Source organism: Equus caballus, chromosome 30 (assembly GCF_041296265.1).
Source record: "Equus caballus isolate H_3958 breed thoroughbred chromosome 30, TB-T2T, whole genome shotgun sequence".
NCBI classification, from domain to species: Eukaryota; Metazoa; Chordata; class Mammalia; order Perissodactyla; family Equidae; genus Equus; species Equus caballus.
The window spans coordinates 37,922,622-37,942,407 of record NC_091713.1 but is presented as its reverse complement, the minus strand read 5'-3'; the positions used below and the strand labels follow the sequence as shown (position 1 = coordinate 37,942,407).

Here is a 19,786-nt window from a genome sequence, read left to right as displayed (position 1 = left end):
GCACCAGAAACCAGGAGCCAGCGTCCCAGGGACAAAGCCCAGGCAAACACACGTCTCTTCCTTCCCATGTGTTTTCAGGAAAACACACTCCGCGGCTGGGAACGTTCACAAGGCTACAGGAGTCTTGCGGAACAAGAGAGCTTCCTTCTGATCTAGGTTTGCATGCCATCTTCCACAAAGACTAAACAGAAGAGATTCCTACTCATAATTACTGGAAAATTAACCTAAGTGAAATATGGGGATATTTTTAATATGTCATTTATCACAACCATATGAGCCTTAAATTGTAATCGCAACTGGTAAGGCTATGGAGAGACGAAAGCAGTCACGTTACGTTGATGCCTAAACACCAAGTTCAAAGACACACACGCTGCGGTTTTTCAATAAGCAGCTGTTGAGTGGCTGATACAAGTCAAAGCACAGCACCCTCACTAAAGGGTGGACATTTTCACAGGAACGCAAACTTGCTTCTACAGTGACAAACTCTTTGGCTCAAATCTCATGTGTGCATCCAGAGGCATAAGCTTTGAGGAACGTGACTCAAGTGGCCCCACGCAGCCTTACCTGCCATGGTGTGCGGAGGCAGAAGTGTCTGCACTGACTGGCGCAGGGCAGGAAGAGGCAGGCTGCCACCTGCTGCCCCGAGAGGTAGATGAAGCAATGGTAACGGGTGAGGTGGCAGGAGATGAATTGCGACTGGCTGAAATGTAGGGACTTGTGGGGTCACTACTTCTAGCAAATGACGCACTGCAAAACAGCACACAGTCACTTTCCTCAGGACATGCTGCTCACCCACCGTTTCCCAGCACCACCTTCCCACCCAGATTGTGCACTTAAAGGAATGCAGACCACAGAGAGGGCATGACAACTGGGAAGTGGAGGGACCAACTCCAGCTAGAGCTGGGCCACTGGCAGCAAGCAGGCATCTGTCAATCATACCAGAGTGAAGGAATGTGAAGGAGGAGAGACCATATGCATCAAGAGAAAGCAGAAGAGTAGAACAGACGAAGAGAGCAGAGGCTGAGAGCGGTATAATAGGAAATAGAATAATTTCATTAGAAAACATAGTTCCCCACAAACCCCAAGGCAAAAAAATCATGCAACCCCCAATGTCTACTTGATAGAGAAGTGACACTGCGGAAGCTGAAGTAGGACTGAGAATTCGGAGAGGTCTGGAGAAAAGATTTAAAACTAAAGAGTGGAGAAGAGTAAAGAAGCTCTGTGGAAGAAACTGTGTTTGAGAACCACGGTCATTAGCCTAAAGCAAAAAGGCCTCTGGGGAACTTGAGTCCCACTCTAGAAAGCACTACCGGCATGGCCGAGAGAAGACAACTCCTGTTTCACCCGCAGATACGTAAGGACCATCTCAACTGCAGCAAAAAATTCTGGGGTCAGAATTTGAAAAAAACTTCTTGACTCTAATATAACGAGACATTTGAGGGGGTGACTAAAAAGAGCTATGAAGCTTTCTTTGGAAAAGATGCATTTTCCTGGGCCACATGAAAGGTCTGTTGTCCTACAGACGAGAGATGAACTAGGCAATGGAAGTGTGCTGAGGCTGGCACAGCCTGAGAACGACAAAGGTCTACGCACACTTTCTTCTTCAAATAGTGATGGCATACGATTCTTTCCTTCTGAAAGGATCATAAAACAAGATTCTGTGAAATCAAAAAGTGCTTTAGGGTTCTGGAAGGAGAGCTCTGAAATCTAAAGGAGGAAGCGAGCTGCGAGTCTTGTAGAGTGCTCACAGGATCAGGCACGCTTCCACCCTCACCAGAGGCAGTCTCTCTGCCCTGCTCACCACCATGACGCCAAACCACACCCACCAGACCACTGCCACTCACTCAACCCACCTGCTGACCATGTGGATAGTGAAAATCAACAACCCCACCACTAAATAACAACATGCCTGAAAACTAGATGTCAGCTTTCTCTTTAGATCTAGAATATTACTTTCTTAGGAAAGTTTTCTTGGTCTTGGATCCAACCATAAGGAGTAATCATGAGAGACTAAGACCTTAGCTTTCAAGACAGACACGTGCTGGCCTCATCAAGCCAAGAACACTGAGCTTGCATATGAAGCTTCAGTGAGATCCCTGAACTTGTATATCCTTGTATACTTTCAAAGCTAACTCCTTTCTGACAAGATGCAGCTGCAGAACTGAAGAACATTAAAAGGCAGTTTGTTTTATAGCTAACTAGTTCCCATGTTCTGACATTAACTAGTTGACAAGATTCTTCCAAATTGTGTGGAAATAAGTTTTAATCCCAAACACACAGTCTGTGGCCAATGCCAGTTTCTAGGGTAGCCACCCAACCATCTAAAATTCTAATGAGGAGGGCTATGGCAGAAAGAGGCAGCTGGAGGGTCAAGGAAGGGAAAGTGAAGAAAGAATTCAAAGGAAGCAATGAGAATCAGATTCTTCCACATCAGCAGCAAAGTTCAAATCAAAATACGAATTAGTGTATTTTATAGCTTAACGGCTCTGGCAAAAGGTGCTTTGCCTGCTGGCTGGTACACGGCAAAGAAAATAACTGCAGAAAAGGGATACAGATGAGAAAAGGGGAGGGAAACCCATGTACCTTCTCTGCACCACACTTGCGAGTTTCACATCTTGATGGATCTGAGGGCCATTAAAGTCATAAAAAAAAACAACTCAAGTCCCTAAATTAACAGGCTTCAATATGAAACTTGTTCAATGCAACACAAAACTGTCCCCATGTCCCACCCCTCACCACCCTACAGGGTCCCTCCCTTCCTCCCCTGGAAAAATATAACTTGAGATGAGAACTACTCCAGTTTTAGAAAAGGGAGAGCTAGCCACTGGGCAAGCGTGATGCAAATTCAGTCCTGCTCAGAGATTACTACAAGTCACTTCTGGTTGAAGATTTAACAGGACTGAGAGGATGGAGTATAAATTCAGATCTGTTTCTGGTGAGAATTTGGAATCAGCTTATTTTAATTCAGTTAAGAAAATAAATTAATTTTAATTTAAAATTAGTCAAGATGTTACTCCCAAGAGATCTAAAAGTAATTCACTTTTTGATTCATTTTTGTAGTGCCAATTGGATATAAAAGGCATGCAATTATTACCCAAATAGCCATGGCCAGAGCGAAGGAAAATCATCTCCTGGCCCTCAGGACCTGGTACCTTTTCAAGTAGGTTGATACGTAGGTGGAAGGAGCAATTGTCTGGGGCGTGTCATTTCCCTTTGCTTCATCCCTCCACAGCTGCCGGGCATAGGAACCACTCCTCACTAGATTGACAGCTGATTCTCTGTAGAGGAACGAAAGGAAAACAAAACACTGATTCCTACCACAGTTTTTGTCTGTGATACAATGCAAACAGGGAGAGAAGAGACAGATAGGCAAGCTGTAATACGGCTAAGGAAGTACACATTTTCTAAGTGACTCTTTGTTTTATATACCTGTTTTCTGTATAGACAGAGGAAGAGAAATATTACTGTCTGCTTTCTTTTACCAACTTCAAAACCAACTATTTTCAATAGGTACCAGATCCTTATGTCAAAGGTCTCTAAGCCTTTTATAAGGAAAAGTCACTTTGTTCCTCCTCTAAAAAGCTTTGCACATCAGCCCCCAGTGATAGGCTGCTCCTAAGCAAGCAGGGACGGGGCGCTGAGGAAGGTGAGGGAGTCTGTCGCAGGCAAGCAGTTCCTGTGAAGAGGAGAGCAGGAGGACTTGCTGGAAGCCTCTTCAGCATTATAAAGGAGGAGGCTCTAGCAGGATTTCTGATTCACAGTTGCTAACTCAGGGTCTTTGCTACAAAAGCTGTGGGTCTCCACGTTTCAAAAGCTTCTCTAGAGCAGTCCTTCTCAAACTTCAATGTGCATTTGAATCACCCAGGGAATTTTGTTAAAATGCAGAAGCTAATTCCGAAGGTCTAGGGTGGGGCCTGAGATCCTGCACTTCTCACATGCTCCCAGGTGACACCCATGTGGCTGCTGGGAGGACCACACTTTGAGGGCAAGGGTCTAGATCAGGTTCTGCTCCGAGATGCAGCAATACTTCAAAATCCCCAAATCCATTTTAACCCATGAGGAAGACTTGAAATTTTATCTACTTACAAATTAAAAGTTGATCGATTCAATTAAATGACAACATTTTTAGTTTACCATGAGGTAGGCCCTGTGCTAGGCACTAGGGGTACTTGAGAAACCACAGATGTAGACCCTGCCGGTGCAGAGCCTGCTGGTGGATGGGAATAAATCCACTCAGAGGAGTCAGGGAAGACTTGCTACAGACAGGAACGAGAACCTGAAGGGCCAAGAATGGGCAACGCAAGGGAGTAAGGGCTGGGAGGTGTTCTGAGCAGAAGGAGCAAATAATCCACACTGTGCTGAGGACACCTGCGGGAAGAGGGCAGCAGAACAGTGGCCAGGAGGTCACCATGCCCAGCAGAGTTAAGGAGGACCACCCTGGCCTGGATAGGATCACCTGTTCTCCTTCTCCTCAACGTCACTGGTGTTGCTGAGCCTTCGGGGCGCGAGCGAGCTAAGATAGCTTCTGTTTTCTCGCTCCTGTAAAACCAGAACAAGTAAAGCACAGGGAAGGTGTGTGAACCATTTTGGGTAAAAAAGCAGAACTTCATACACCTACAGAATCTTATCTCTACATTCAAGACCAATTCTAGTCTGAGCGGGATTTCAAAGGGTTCCCTTTAAAAGGCTTCTTCCTAACTTTCCTCCATTAAAAACCGGTATGTAGGAAAACAATTCTCATGGGAAAAGCCAGGATGATCAAATAAGGAAAAGAGCTGCACAAGTTACACAAGCAGCAGCCCTGCCAAGAGAGGGAGCCCTTGAAAAGCCACAAACAGAAAGTTCCACTTGCAGGTTCTTATGAAACGAGCCTCACTTCTTCCCCAGCCTACCTCTTCCTTGAAATGCAGCTTCCTGTACAACAAACACGCTGCAGAGTTAATCCCACCACTGTGCTCACCCCCATGAGAAGTCTCCAGAAACGCAGTATTGAGCCAGGAGATGATGACTGCAAGGAAGACGTGGCCCCAGGAAGAGCACCAAGTGAGCCCAATAAAATACGGAACCCAAAGTGAAGAAATAAAGTGTACTCATCTTGTATGAACACGCACATGAGCTTGGGGAAACTAGCCTGATCATACGTCTACTAATGAAAAAAAGGGTAAGAGGAATGAACATAAGGTATGCCAAAAGGAAAGGGTTTTTCCTCTTTTGGCCAAGCAAATAATAGCAACCAAACTATTTACTTGAGTAAACTAGCAATGTGCCTGTCTCCTTTAAAGACTTTGTCCTTCCAGATTCAAATTCAGGACTACACAGTCTTTTCCTTTGCTCCGGAGACTGAATTTTCACGAAGGGAACTGCCCAACCGCACCTTATCCTTGTCCAGCAGAGCGGAGACCCGAGGGCTGGACGACGAGCGGAAGACGGAGGAGCCTCGGTCCCTCAGGGCCTCCCTGGAAGTGGCCACCTCACTCAGCGTGTTGTGGCTGCCAGTCTTCCTGAGGCCCAGTCTCCATGAAGAAGGAGACTCATCTTTGGGCTCTTCTGGCTTGTTAAAAAGGCTGGAGGAGAACTATGAGGGAAGAAACAGAAAAGAAAAGAAAGGTCCTGATGACTGTTTGCAGACTATTTGCCTTTTGCACACTTCACTAAGTTCAGTGAGGCAGGAGAGGGAGAACAAACACACGGCAGGCTCTCTGCCAACGCTGCCTTCCTCCCCTGGCAGCCGTGAACAACCTCTGAAGGCTCCCTGTCTCCCTGAGCCAGAAACAGCCTCAGATGCTCATCACAGAGCTCCTACCTGACCGAGCTGCTCCGGGGAATTAAACACCATTGGCTCCCACTACACAGCGAGTACTGACCCAGGAGGCCAGGGGACCCGAGTTCTAGCAGAACCTCCTCTCCTGACTCACTGGTAACTACAAACAGGACACTTTACTTCTCTACTCAACATGCTCATCTGTAAAACGGTGACAATGAGCTCAATTCCTCCTTATAATCTGGGGAGACTGAGAACACAAGATGAGTCCACGTACAAATACGTTTTATGGGACTGTGATAAGACTGGTAAGCTGATTTAAGTGTTAGGCATATTTAAGTATTAGTATTTTTATTAGTATTAAAATACTAAATAATGAAAACACTAAAGGGCCTCCCACTCAGATTCTAACTGCTTCTTTCAAGAAAACAGTTTCTTTGATGGAGGGCAGTCGTTCCAAGTGTTTCAGATTTCACCGAGCAGCAAAATTAAGAAAGAAAAAAATGGTAGTCATCATAGAATTGCCATCTTTTTTAATTTGCCAAGAGAGAACATCTTTCAAAAACTCGTTATCAATGCCATCACCACCATTTCATTAAAGAAAGAAATGTTAACATTAGAAAAGAAAGCCTTATATGAAGCTTCCCTGGACTGTAATTATCCCATTCTGCCATAAGCCACAGAAAACATCCTAGACTGGCTGTCGGCCAGAGACCAGTGTGGGGTCATCCGCCACCAGTCTCCTCCTGGGACCTGGGGACCTCTGCAAGAAGGCTCCGCTCTTTCTCAGACACCAGGCCACCCCCAGGGCCTGGTGTAGTGAAAATGCAGCAGAAACAGTAAACCCCTCGTCTCCAACTCACACTCCGATTTCCCTTTGACTCAGTCACCTGAACGTACGCACTTAGGGCCTCTTCCCAGCTTTAGAGGCTCCATCAGGTCAGCTCCTTACACGCTACCCTGATTTTGAGAGGAAAACGCCTTTCTCAGCATTGTTTCAGCAAAGTGGAAAAGGTATATGTACGTGTTTGTATTTTTTTCAATTCAGTACTTTTCTTTTCAAAAAGCAGGCAGTCGAGTCACACCTAGGAGCAGTGGGAGTAGTGAGGTACGACTAAACGATGGGGTGATGAGGGAGGACTTAAAATCTCTCTACTGACTCACGATGATGCTCCCAGGGATAAACAGCAGCCAGGGCTTTGCTTCCTCATTTCCACAATGATACCGTAATCCCACCTTTTCAATTTACGAGGTACTAGAAGATCAATAAGTTAAGATCTATAACACCAGAGAGCTTTTTCAACAGCTTCCTTCCAAAGAACTCAGATCAATTCTTGACCTCAAACTAATGTTACACTTTGCAGAGCAGGTCATCACTCAGCTCTGCCTCACTGACGAGCCCACAGCTTCTCCGAAGCCTGGCAAAGCGGCAGGAGGAGGGGCCCCCGTACTTCAACAGGTTCCTTCTACCTCTGCTCTCTGCTCATCACAAACTATGGAGACTTTACTTACGAAAGTAAAATTTTAAACAAGAAGGAAAAAAAGGAGAGTGGTCATCAAAACAATTACTGCTGGTTGCCAGATAATTTCCTCGCCCCATCTGAGCTTCAGACGGACTCACCCTAACTTCCGATATGACAAAAGCTCTCTGGTGCCGGACTACCAGACTCTATGTTTTCTGAACACACCGTAGCCAAATGTGTTTGGTGATGGTTTTATGGTTTTGTGGGCAATGTTACGGACGCAATGTTTGTGTCCCCCCTCCCTAAATTCCTGTGTTGAAGCCCTAGCCCCCAACGTGACTAAGTCTGGAGATCAGGTGGCTATCTGCAAGCCAGGAAGAGAGTCCTCACCGGGAACTGAGTCAGCTGGCACCTGGTCTTGGACGTCCTAGCCTCCAGAACTGTGAGAAATAAATTTCTATTGTTTAAAGGCACCTAGTCTGAGGTATTTTGTTATGGCATCCTGAGCAGACTAAGACAGGCAAGAACATATCTTTAAGGTCTTTCTCATTGTATGTTACTGCAGTAGGGGGAAATATAATATCCAAATTAATTCCAAGATACTCACTCTCCTGGCTGAAGAGGCGGAGAAGGTATTCTGAGCAGGTGCTGGTGTCTGCTCCATGGTACTTCTCTTGCTTTCAGAGGTGGAATGGTTGACAATGGCTTCTGGCTTTTTATCTGCTACTTAAGACAAGAGAAGCAACAAGCGCAAGTATGAAAATCTTATCTGTGTGTGTGTGGACTTTTCTGCTAACAGGAAAGGTTTACTCATTATCAAAACAGATTATTAGGCCCATGTGATGCTTGGACTCAAACTAAGATGCCACAAGGAAATAAACTCAGTGCTATTCCTGTCTTGGTCAGCGCCAATTCGAATCCTCAGATATACAACTGAAACCTTTCTCCACCTGATCCATCACACATAAAATTTACCAGTACGTACTTACTAAGAATCTACTCTGGGGGCCGGCCCCCTGGCCGAGGGGTTAAGTTCCCGCACTCTGCTTTGGCCGCCCAGGGTTTCATCGGTTGGAATCGAATCCTGGGTGTGGACATGGCACTGCTCATCAAACTATGCTGAGGCAGCGTCCCACATGCCACAACTAGAAGGACCCACAACTAAAAAAAGTAAAACTATGTACCGGGGGGCTTTGGGGAGAAAAAGGAAAAATAAAATCCTTTAAAAGAAAAGAAAAAAAAAAAAGAATCTACTCTGTTTTGGGGGGTTGGGCAGGAAAAATCAGAAAAAGCGTAAGACAGACCTTGCTTTCCAGGTAATTACAATCAAGAAGAGAAAACATGCACAATAATAATAGTAACAACATAAGATCACATATAAATTAGGTGCTAAATTGGCTGATTTAGATTAACAAGTGCTTTAGGAGTTCAGAGAAGAAGTAAATCCTCTGAGGGAAAGAACAATAAAGAAAGATGTCATGGAGGAAGCTGGAAGACAAATACCAATTGGCAGGAGGAAGAAAGGGCATGAGTAACGGCTCAGAAATCAGAAAATACATGTGTTGGTCAGTGAAGTGGCAGACCTAATTTAAATAATAAGTATTCTTGGGGTTACAATAGAAAACGAAAGTAGAAAGGATTACAGAGGATATTGCAAGTTAAGATACAGAAATACAGCATTTATGTACTCTGGAAACAGAGCCCAAGAGTAACCCACCCATCAATTATGTGACAATTTTAAGCCACATCCCAGCTGTGTGATACTTGGCAAGTTACTTACCATATATGAATATGAACCTATTTTCTCATTGATTAACCAGGGATTTATAGAAAGCAAGAATTATCTTGCCTTACGAGTTGCTATAAAGATTAGAGCTAATGTTTTTAAATTTCACAGCTCAATGTCTGGCCACAGTAAGTCCCTAGTAAATAGCTCATTAATGTTACTATTTTTGTGGTTATTGTGAATACTCAAGGCATTCTTTAAATACTATCTATCTCTATCTCCAAGAAATCTACGTCAATAGCCAAATGTGACAGATTGTTAAATAATAACTCCCCTGAATCTATACCATTGTGTGGTGCCCTCTCATATTGACTCTGGGCTTTGCAATGTGACTTTGCACGGCCACTGGGACATTAGCAAATGTGACTCAAGCAGAAGCTTGGACAGTGCTTGCACATAGAGCTCTGACCTCTCTGAGTACTTCTGGAATCCAGCTGCCATGTGACACGGCAGGGGCCAGCCTGCTTGATGATAAGAGACACATGGCCCACTTGCCCCAAACATCCTGGCCAACCACCAGAAAGGTGAGTAAGGCCATCCAAGACCAGCCACCATCCCCCAGATGACTTACCGACTGACCACAAACCCACGAGTAAGCCCACTACCATATGGGAGAGAGAACAGCCATCCCAGCAGAGCCCTTCCCAAATCGCCATACCATAGAATTGGGTGCATAGAAAGAGTTGTTTTAAGCTCCACTAAGTTTTGGGGCAGCTTGTAATGCAGTAATAGATAACTAATACACCAAATGTTTAAGTCAAATAAATAAAAGAAAGGGAAAAATAGAAATCCAAATCAAACTGCTAACATTCACCCCAAAATTAATTAATATTCTTTACAACTACATTTATATGTAAGACACATGAAAACTGTCATTTTTTGAGGTTGCATCTGTGGATCTTTAAAAACAAGATAAATGCATTCAACAAACACTTGTTCAGTAGGTACGTATGTCTGGCATCACGTGGGAAGGGTCAGACATAACCCACTTCCTGGCTTTCTTTCCATACAGTTTACTGAGCACCTGTTGTGCAGAAGGCCCTCTGCGAGGCACGGCGGGAGCCAGAAAGATAAACAAGACACAACACATCCCAGCGCTTCTGAAACTTGCTGGTGGGGAAGCACAGCGATGGGAGAAAAAAAGAAATCACACTAATCCTAAGTAGTATAAGTAATATAAAAGAAGTTCAAACAAACAGCTAGAGGAGTCAGAGGAGGGAAGAAAAACTTGTCCCGGTGATGATAAGGCTTCATAAAGGAAGCTGATTTGAGCTGAGCTCTGAAACTCGAGAAAAATTTCAATAGACAGAAATGAGCAGGGACGCGCGCTGGAAACACCTGGCTTCTGCCTACATCCGGCAACTGAACCTGCTCTCCGAGCTCACCAGTGGCGTGCTAACTGCTGGGTCACCTTGCTCTCTCCCTTCGCATTCCTGCCCTGGCTTTTCCGATGCAGAAACACAGATCCTGGTTCCCTCACCCTCTCGACCGTACGACCTTCTCTGTCTCCTTCAGACTCCACTCCTCTTCCTAAACATGGTGTGCCCCCACTTCTTTCTTGTACCTCTTTTGTCTACAATTTCTCCCTTGAGAATCCCATCCTTTTGCGCAGCTTCAGCTTTCACTTCTTACGCAGGTACTTTCCACATTTCATTCTGCCCCTGCAGTTTGAGGAGTCCCAGATCAAAGTCAGGATCTCAGGCATGCCACCTGCCAGCTGTGAAACCTAATTTCCTAATGTCCTACAGTTCTAAAAGGTGATGATAATAATACATACCTCAGGGTGTGGCTGTAGGGATTAAATAAAAATGTTTAAATGTGTTGCAAAGTAAAAAGTACTACACAAATGTAGTGTTATCATAACCCCCCAAACTAAATCAATCTTTCTTCCTGGTGAACACTGCTGACTGCCTTTATCTCTCATGTGACGTGTTTTATTCATGTATATGCCTTCCTGTTCCCCTCCATCCCCTAGATACAGTCAACAAAAACATTTAATGAATGTGAATGCTGTCATGTGCCAGACATCGTGCTGAGACCTGGGAGCACAACGATAAATCTAGAGTTCCCAGCCAAAATGATGAGTGTTACAACAGAGATAAGAACGCAGTGCTAGAAGGATCCTAACAGGGGAGCAGTTATGGGGTGGGAGAACTGAGAAGAGGTGCATTCCTTTTCAGCTTCTTGTTAAGAAAGACTTCTTCAATCGATAGACCCTATAGCTTCCAACAGAAACCATTCAATAAGCAGTTGACGGCCAGAAATGAATTCTAAGGCACAAATAATATTCAGGGTAGAAAGCCTGGGGCCTGTTTGGGGAAACTGAGTAATCCAGCTTGGCTGGCATATGTGCATACCTACGGAAGGCACTGGGAAGGCCAGCTGGAGCTAGATTAGGAAAGGTCTGGAAGCCAGGCTGTGGGGTTTGGGACTGACTCTGAAGCAGAGACGGAGTGGGGAAGGTGGGGTGTGGCGTGATCAGAGGGCAGTGTGCATGCTTTACTCCACAGCAGTGTGGAGGGCTGCAGGGCACGTGAGCCCTGAGGCGTGGCGTCAACCGCGAAGCACCTCCCTCCACTCTTCTAAGCCCTTGGCAGCTCACAAAGCGACCCAGCATAGAGCAAGCCCAGACATCAATTCCAGACAATACTTCCAGTCTAAGACACACAAGTAGTCCATAAACAAGAAAAGTACTAAAAAGACAGACACCTCTAAATTTTGATAGGTACTACCCTAGCACTTCCAGAGCAAGCGGTGCCTGCTTAGCAACAGAAATCCGAATCTCAGCGAGTCAAAGGTCACCTCCTACACTACAAACTAGCTAGTGCCTACCTCCTCTACGGAACTGACGGTCTCTAACCTCCCCTGGTGACATTCCGTGGGCCTCAGAGACTGAGGCATGAGGAAAGGCAGGATTCTCCCATAACCGAGAGAAACCGCGTCAGCAAAGCCAGAGCTCATCAGGAGTGGTGGCCTGGGTGACAGAGGAGCTAACATCCTCATTACGGGCAGCCAGCGAAGGCAGGGTTCTGAGGAAAACACAGATGCCTTTATACACTTAATGTGTACCCTTCCTTCTAACTTGGTCTTCTAGCCGGAAACACTCATCTTCTTGCAAACTTGAATCTGGAGGGATAATAAGCCAGTGAATGCAGGGCACACGTACTGTAAAATCTGAGTTCATCCTTCACTTCCAAACGTCCACGAGAACTATTCTGCTGCAGCTGAACCTCTTCTCAGTGCTTGCCTGAATGTGCATCAAAACCGATGGGTTATTTTACAGCTTGACGGTCTGACCGTGTTCAGCACCTCACTCTCACTGTTGGGGCTCCAGTCTTGCCATTTATATAAACTCAAGAAGCGTTATACAACATACATATTATCAATAAGAGTCATAAAGGGAAACACGATTTTGCTCCTTCTTCATTCCCTGATTCAGGAAATGAAGGAGCTTTACATAATGAGATGGAAAAATGAAGATTTGGGGATTCAATTTAGGGAATCAGACAAACCTAAGAACTAAATACAAATTTTCACCAGCTGCTTAAACGTACTCGACCAAAAGTGCCCGTGCAAGACCTCACCTCCTCTGCCTCTCCGTGTACTGAATCTTTGGAATCTGGTCTCTACACCCCACCAACCCAAGGTCAGAGCAGGTGGCTCCTTACACAAGAGTTCTTTGTGCACGTTATCGTATGGCTAGAGAGGAACTGGGAACCACTCTAACACAGCTCAGAGCCTTTACAACCAAGTTTTCACCAGCAATTTGATATCCTATCTTTGAAAACTAAACTTCAAGCTCTTCTGGGAGTGCCCTGAGGCCCCCCTGCCTCGCCCTCTGACAAGCAGTGATCTCACACTCTAGGAAGGGAGGAGCTTTGCCAGGAACATCTTTGCATTACCTGCCTCCTTCTCAGTTTCTGACTCCGAAGCTTCATCTTCACCTTCCTCTTCCTCTGAGCTGGAGCTGCTGGATTCTTTGTTTTCCTCCTCCCTTTCCTGGGATTTGGGTGTGTCTTCCTCATAGAGCATCTTCTCTTTGCTAAGTTAAAGACAATAATTTGAGTGTAATTCAGAAATGACAAATCATTTCTAAGTTCACGGACAATCAAGTACAAGGAGACTGAGTTTCTAAACCTCTACGTAGAAGCAACAACAGAAATATATTCAAATCCTTCTTTATATCTGCGTTCTACCGCATCCTTGGTTTTTTGCAGACTAAGGTTCAGTGTTTGACTTTAGAGTGTGACTTAAGTAGATCCAGCCTGTTCAACACACAAACAGAAAGGAGAGCATTGAATCTTGATGATGATGGAGCAGGTAAATATTCAAAAAAATCATTTCACAAATGTTTACCGAGTGCTTACTAAGGACCAGGCATCATGCCTGGTACTGGTCTGGCGGTAAGCAAAACCAACAGACGGTCCCTGAGCTCAAAGAACTGACGTTCAGGAAGCAGCTGGGACTAAGAACCGCAAGGCTAGGAAAAGAGGAATGCCGTACACAGTCTGAGTTAATTTCTAAATTTAAAACATGTTCACTCATCCTCAAGGTCTCCCCACATATCAGTGCTGTCTCTTTGCTTCTCAAACATTCCTAATGTTTAAAGATCATTTGGCTAAAATCAAACACAGAGTTCCTTTACTGTGTAAATCCTCAAGCCACCCACACACACAGCAGAGCCCACCACATTTCTAAAGCCCCAAAGATCTTACTTCTTGAAGAGTCCACTTTGCAACTTGCTGTTCAGGTCGGACTCAATGAGCTTATTCCGTGTCTCCTTTTCACTTCGAAGCTGGAAATTGGGGAAACAGAGAAAAGGGAAGAAGTCGACTATTGGTGAGAAATCAGCAGTAATGAGAAGAACTCAAAACGGTACTATCATTCTGAAGACAGGACCAACACCAAAGGGAGAGGAAAGAACTGGACAAAGAGAACACATCAGCTGGGTCTCCTTAGAAGATAACAGAGAAAAACCTCCACCCGAGGCAGAAGAGACAGACATGGTGTTAGAGCTTCAGTAAAACTGCCCCTATCAAATATCCAAACCCAACTTTCCCCAAAACCAAGCTTCTGAAGGACAAAAAGCCAGCAGGAACTTTGAAAGCATTCTTTATGATCCACGTACTGAACTAAGCTGGCACAGTTCTAAAGAAAAAACAGGCACCCAATGGGAAATAAGCCCTCAGAAAAAATCGTCTGTATCTACAGACACGTTCTAGACAAATGTCCGCACATCACTCTGCCCCAAAGTTACGCAGGGGCAGAGGTGGGCACCACGCCTAGTAGTGTAGAAACGCTATTTAGTGAAGACATTATCTACGTTCAAAACCAAACCACGCTGGGTAAAGGATACACAGGAACTCTCGAGACTATTTTTGCAGCTTCTCTGTGAGTCTAAAAATTATTTCAGAATAAAAAGTTGATAAAACAACAAAAGCTTAACTATGCAAAGTGCACATCTTATATGAGGAAGGCTGCTGCTGCTAAAGAACAGCACCAATACCGCGCTCAGACCGTCCTCGCGGCCAGGGCTCCAGCTGCTCGTCGGAGGAGACAAAGGGAACTACAGGCTGTGTTTCTGAGCTTTATACATGCCCCTTTCCCATTGAGCCTCCCCATCCTAAGGCTCTTCACCTGACCCGTCCAGACCTGAGGCTGAACACACGTGAGGTGACATACGGCTGATCTGCCCCATCGCTGAACTATGTGGTTCTTTACCTCAGGACTGCTCAAAGTTTCTCACATTCGTCCTGAGCTTGAGTTCACAGGCCTTGAGCCACAGCCCACACAAAGGAAAGCTGGTGGTTTTGTTCCGTCCTGCCCTGTTCAAACAGGAAATTCTCAAGCCCCTAATATGACTGGTCTTTATTCTCCTCTGTGAGCCCAAATTACTCATCCCCTTTATGGGCAGAAGATGTAAACCATTCACCGTTGATCTTGGTTGGCTCTTCCATCCTGCAGTCGGCACATGGTACCATGCCATGTGGTCCTCCTATGCAGCACTAAGCAGAACAGCATGTGCAACCAAACAATAAAAGCTTTAGAAGGACGACGAGGCAGAGGAGGATTGAATTCTGGAATAAGTATGGATACTGACCAAGTACTGTCCATTGCCAAATGACAGTTTTAGTTTTGTGGGTTTGTTTGCTTTTTAAGAAAGAAATATTTTCCTCTCTGTAATCAATTTACTTTAAATAAAGATGTCCTTTTATTCAATAAGGGAAAAAAAGTTATGAGATGTCCTCTAGCCTGGTACTCCTTATTTGGAAAAAACTCTGATTTGAACATACCACATTCATTTTCTAGAACTCAAGGGTAATTACCAGTTTGTTGGTGGCGTTGTTTTTACCTTTCAGCTGCTCGAAGGCTATCTTATAATGAGTAAACTCTAACAACGGTTTCGGGATATTTTCCTCTAACAGACCGATGATCCCTGAGGGGAACAATGATCGTCTCTGGAATGCAGACACATCCATCTCAGCTCTCAGCACACAGAACTAAGCAAATGACTGAGACGCCTGGTGTGCATCGCAAACTGCGACAACAGCTTTCACAGCATCAACTCACCACATTCTGCCTCTTCTGGAGCGTCTCCAAGTGTTCCACAAGACCCTCATCAGCCACATCAAATGGTGTCTGGCCCTGGCAGAGAAAAGGGCACCATGACCAGCAGGAAAAAGAAGTAGTGACCACTCGACCTGATCAGAGAACTATTCGATAGTCACTTTATGCCTCTGACCCCGACCACGGCGGCTTCCCTGACTAATCGACTCTGTTGTGATCACGCCTTCGGAGATCACAGAGGAATCAGAAGAAGAAACAGCAAACCCTTTAATATAGAGCTTTATAGTCCATAAAACAGCACTGAGGAAACCACATCATTTCTAACGCTTAGTGCCTCTTGGCAAATAATCAATTGAAATCTCTACTTGTGCCTGTCCTAAAATGGTCTGAATTGCTATGAGACAGTCAATAAGGAGCTGTTAGAAGCCTCACAAGGAGGTCCGGGCACATGCACTAAGGATTAAGTCACAGGAATCATCTCCCTTTAAGGGCGGGGGGTATCTCTTCAGGAAACATCAGCACAGTTAAGGACCGTGACCCATAATCTGAGAATGATTCCTGGGTCCAGGAGCGATGTGAGACATATACGAACGCCTACTAATTAAACAGCACGTCTCTGGATTCCTAGAAACTCAGGAGATGCGGGGATAGGCGTTCCAGGGCTTCTAAGTTGCTTCCAGGGAGGCTGGACAACACGTTCAGCCAATCTCAAGGAACTGTGTCATTAGAACATCTTTTTAAAGACTGGATGTGAATAGAGGTCAGCTACTAAAAGTCTTTGAATTCAAAAAGAAAGAAAATCTGTCATACCTCACCACAGACAGCAGAATCAGGTTTCCCCTACGCTCATTTTTGCCAAGGGCAAAGATCTTTTTTCCTGTTTGTTTGTTTCAGGGGCTTCAACATACATAGAATCAGAAGGCTAGGTCAGTGCAGTTCTATTTGACACAGCAGACACCTCGGTGTTGATAACGGGCATGGGATGGGGAGACGGCAGCACCGGGAGCAGAATCACAGCCCCAGTGATGTATACTGCTCCAGGCATTTAACAGAGACTTTAAGCCTTTTGTCTAGAGACCCTTTTAGAGGGTCAGGCTTACTAACCAGTCTGTTCCTGACATCCATGTCGCAGAGTGCTTCCGCCAGGATGGAGCAGGCCTCCTTCACTCCCCAGTGTGCAGCAGCATGGAGGGGAGTCCAGCCATCGTGATCCTGAACATTGAGTTCACAGCCAGCCTGAATCAAAAGTCTAAGAAGAAAACCACAAAGAAGAATATCCTCTAGATCACCGTTTTCTGCAAAGAGACTATCACCCAATTGACATTTCACATTTTGGCTCTGAACCACCGGGGCCCTGTGATTACTTCTGCCCCTAAGGCACAGCTCAGGTTTCATAGTTACTATACTGAGAAGCAATCACAGATAGTATTTATCAACCCTCTCCAAAAGGTCACATGGTATTTCCTAGGCACATTTATGTTACACCAATTCAAGAGAAGCATTTGGGAGGGTGTGTACCTGAGATTAACCAAAGCCTAATTCAATTAGCAAACCACACAACTCAGTTACAGGGTGTGTTTTCCACTTTCCAGTGCACAAAAGGGAAGAAGTACATATAACACAAGAACTCAGTTCTTTTTGGGGTACTTTACTTACTAGCTTCAGCTGGTCTTTCCAGGAAACATATGTTTACTGTAGACTCTCACACTTCCAACTCTGCAGAAGCCACCTGCGGGTGCTTCTCGCTAACGCTAAAGCTATAATCTAACTGCGCGCAAGGAGGAGGAAAGGTACAACTCCTCAAGCCCTAAATGGCTCTGGGCTGAATGAGGTTATCACCATGGCCTCTAGACACCTTCCAAGAAGTGAGCAGAATGTGAATGTCACTCTCAGGCAGAAACGGTGTCCCAACACACTTGCCACAGCTACTAGAAACCCCATGTTAGGTGGAATAGGAAGCAGGGGAAGAGTCTGGTGACAACTACACATACATGCTCTCAGCAACCCACGTATTGGGGAAGACTGTCAACATTAAGCACCAAGAGCTACCTAGAGCATGTGTGGATGTCAGGAAAAATGCAACAGGCAGAGTAACAGGATCAAAGAGGAAATGTGCTGAACACACTACCTGACATAAGTTTGACTACCTTACTCCAGCTGGACTCTGCACATTCAAGACAATAATTCTATATTAATGATATAGATCATTAATCTAATGAGTCCAAAGAAATTATCTTTGTCCAAAGAGGACCAAAATGCTCACAAGTCTATCTTGTATTACATATCAGAAGAGGAGGAGGTTACATGGATATTAACGATAAATCATAGAGCTGGAAGAGACCATGCAAGGTCACCTATTAGGCCAGTCTAGCTCAACCCTGTTAGCATCATACATGTCAGTGAGAAGCTAGAGGGATGGTAGGAGGGAGGGAGACCAATCATATAACAAAACACTGCATGATCACAGAGGAAAACAACAACAAAAGAAACATATCATAATTGAGATGCTAATTCACCCCCTGCTTCCAAAACCCAGTTGAACAGACTCTTGACTGATGTAAATGACAATACCTGAGGACCTCAGAGTAGCCCTTGGCAGCAGCCACATGGAGCGCTGTGGCCCCCGAGCGAGCCTGCCTCACATCCTCTATCTTCCCACTGTTGAGCCACTGGCGGGCATCCTGCAACATCTGTTGTTCCTCTTCTTTTCTTGACTGCTCTAGATCAACGCCTACAGAAGCCAGATACCAGACAGCCAGCATTACTAAAGGCCCATTTAAATCTGAGAGGATATTTCCTTTAGATTCAAAACACATCATGAATATAACTACAAGTAACAGTTCAGTCGTCAAATTAGGGTATTCATCAAACTGACTCTTCGTGTAGAAGAGCAGTGCCGTTTATACATGTTGCAGGAGTTTATCAGGTTGAACCGTCAGGTGAAACATTCTGTGATGGCAGATCCACCAAGGGAACACACCGAAAGTTGTTTTCAACTTTAAGAACATAAAGACCACAGGGTACACTATTTTTATATTATACTATTTGTACAAAGCTATACATTTCAAAGTCATGTTCCACCATTTCAGTTTCCCAACAGTCCTTTGAGGTAGCTGGAACAGATATTACTATTCCCATTTAACAGATGAGGAAATAAACACAGAAAGGTTAGGTGCCTTGCTCAAGGCCACAAAATACATCAGAGCTGTCACAAGAACTCTGCCACCCTGGGTCCCCGTCTGTGGCTCTTGTCCACTCACTACACCATAAGACTGTTATCAAAAATCTTGGTGTCAGGTATCACATACTTTAAAAAATAAACTACCTCTAAAGTTCATCTGCATATGTAGGGAAATCCCCCAACCTGAAGTTCGATCATCTAGAGCAGATGAGTAGGTGAGGCACAGTCAAAACTTTCAAGGGAAAGCAGACTGTGTTCCCCTTCAAAGCGTCATGGAGGCTCTCCAAGGGCTCCCCCCTTTAGCCGGCAGCTCTCCTACATCCGCGCCAGTGGAAAGGGGCTGGGGTGGGGCATTCCCCACCATACAGAAAAAGGAATGTCTTAAATGCAAACGTATCCATCCAGAGAGCTTCATACTCATTAGCAGGCTTTATATGTGCCTGGTCTGCTCCCTTCCAGCTCACGTCTTAAATGGAACCTGTGAACTACCTAAGGATTATCTGTCTGACTTGGGGAGATGGATGGGGTGAAAGAGTAATCAATTGATTTTATTTCTTTTTTTCCTCCAGCTTTATTGAGATACAACTGACATATAACGTGTAAGTTAAAGATGTACAACACGTTGATCTGACACACTTATATACTGCAAAATGATTTCCACAGTAGAGCTAGTTAACATCTCCATCACTTCACGTAATTACCACTTCTTCCTTGTGGTTAGAACATTTAAGATCCCTTAGCAACTTTCAAGCATATGATACAGTATTGTTAACTATAACACCACGCTATACATAGGATTCCCAGAACTTACTCATAACCGAAGTTTGTACCCTTTGACCAACATCTCCCCATATCTCTCACACCCTGAAAACCACCTGTGTCTAAGAGTTCAGCTTTTTTAGATTCCACATAATAGTGATATCACACAGTATTTGTCTTTCTCTGACTTATTTCACTTAGCCTAATGCCCTCAAGTCGTATATAGCAGGATCAAGTAATGCCCTACTGTCGTATATAGCACGATTTCT

At 44.8% G+C, this 19,786-nt stretch overlaps 1 protein-coding gene across 23 annotated transcripts in view; it reads right to left on the bottom strand.

Moving 5' to 3' along the window:
- PPP1R12B (protein phosphatase 1 regulatory subunit 12B) overlaps positions 1 to 19,786 on the bottom strand; it is a 205,930-nt gene that overhangs the window by 118,609 nt on the left and 67,535 nt on the right. For 15 of the 23 annotated variants that reach the window (XR_011434253.1, XR_002805100.2, XR_011434254.1 and 12 more), the window contains 10 exons: positions 18,149 to 18,308; positions 16,682 to 16,826; positions 15,581 to 15,655; positions 13,726 to 13,805; positions 12,913 to 13,052; positions 7,832 to 7,950; positions 5,375 to 5,575; positions 4,457 to 4,539; positions 3,153 to 3,278; positions 565 to 747 (listed from right to left, as the gene is read on the bottom strand). Coding sequence is in view for 18 of the 23 variants with exons in the window: in XM_023632646.2 (XP_023488414.1) it covers positions 565 to 747; positions 3,153 to 3,278; positions 4,457 to 4,539; positions 5,375 to 5,575; positions 7,832 to 7,950; positions 12,913 to 13,052; positions 13,726 to 13,805; positions 15,581 to 15,655; positions 16,682 to 16,826; positions 18,149 to 18,308 (1,312 nt within the window). In the remaining 5 variants the exon portion in view is untranslated. Of the gene's footprint in view, positions 1 to 564; positions 748 to 2,583; positions 2,625 to 3,152; positions 3,279 to 4,456; positions 4,540 to 5,374; positions 5,576 to 7,831; positions 7,951 to 12,912; positions 13,053 to 13,725; positions 13,806 to 15,580; positions 15,656 to 16,681; positions 16,827 to 18,148; positions 18,309 to 19,786 lie in introns of those variants that run through there. The other 8 variants (XM_070255900.1, XM_023632640.2, XM_070255901.1 and 5 more) reach the window with 5 other exon arrangements.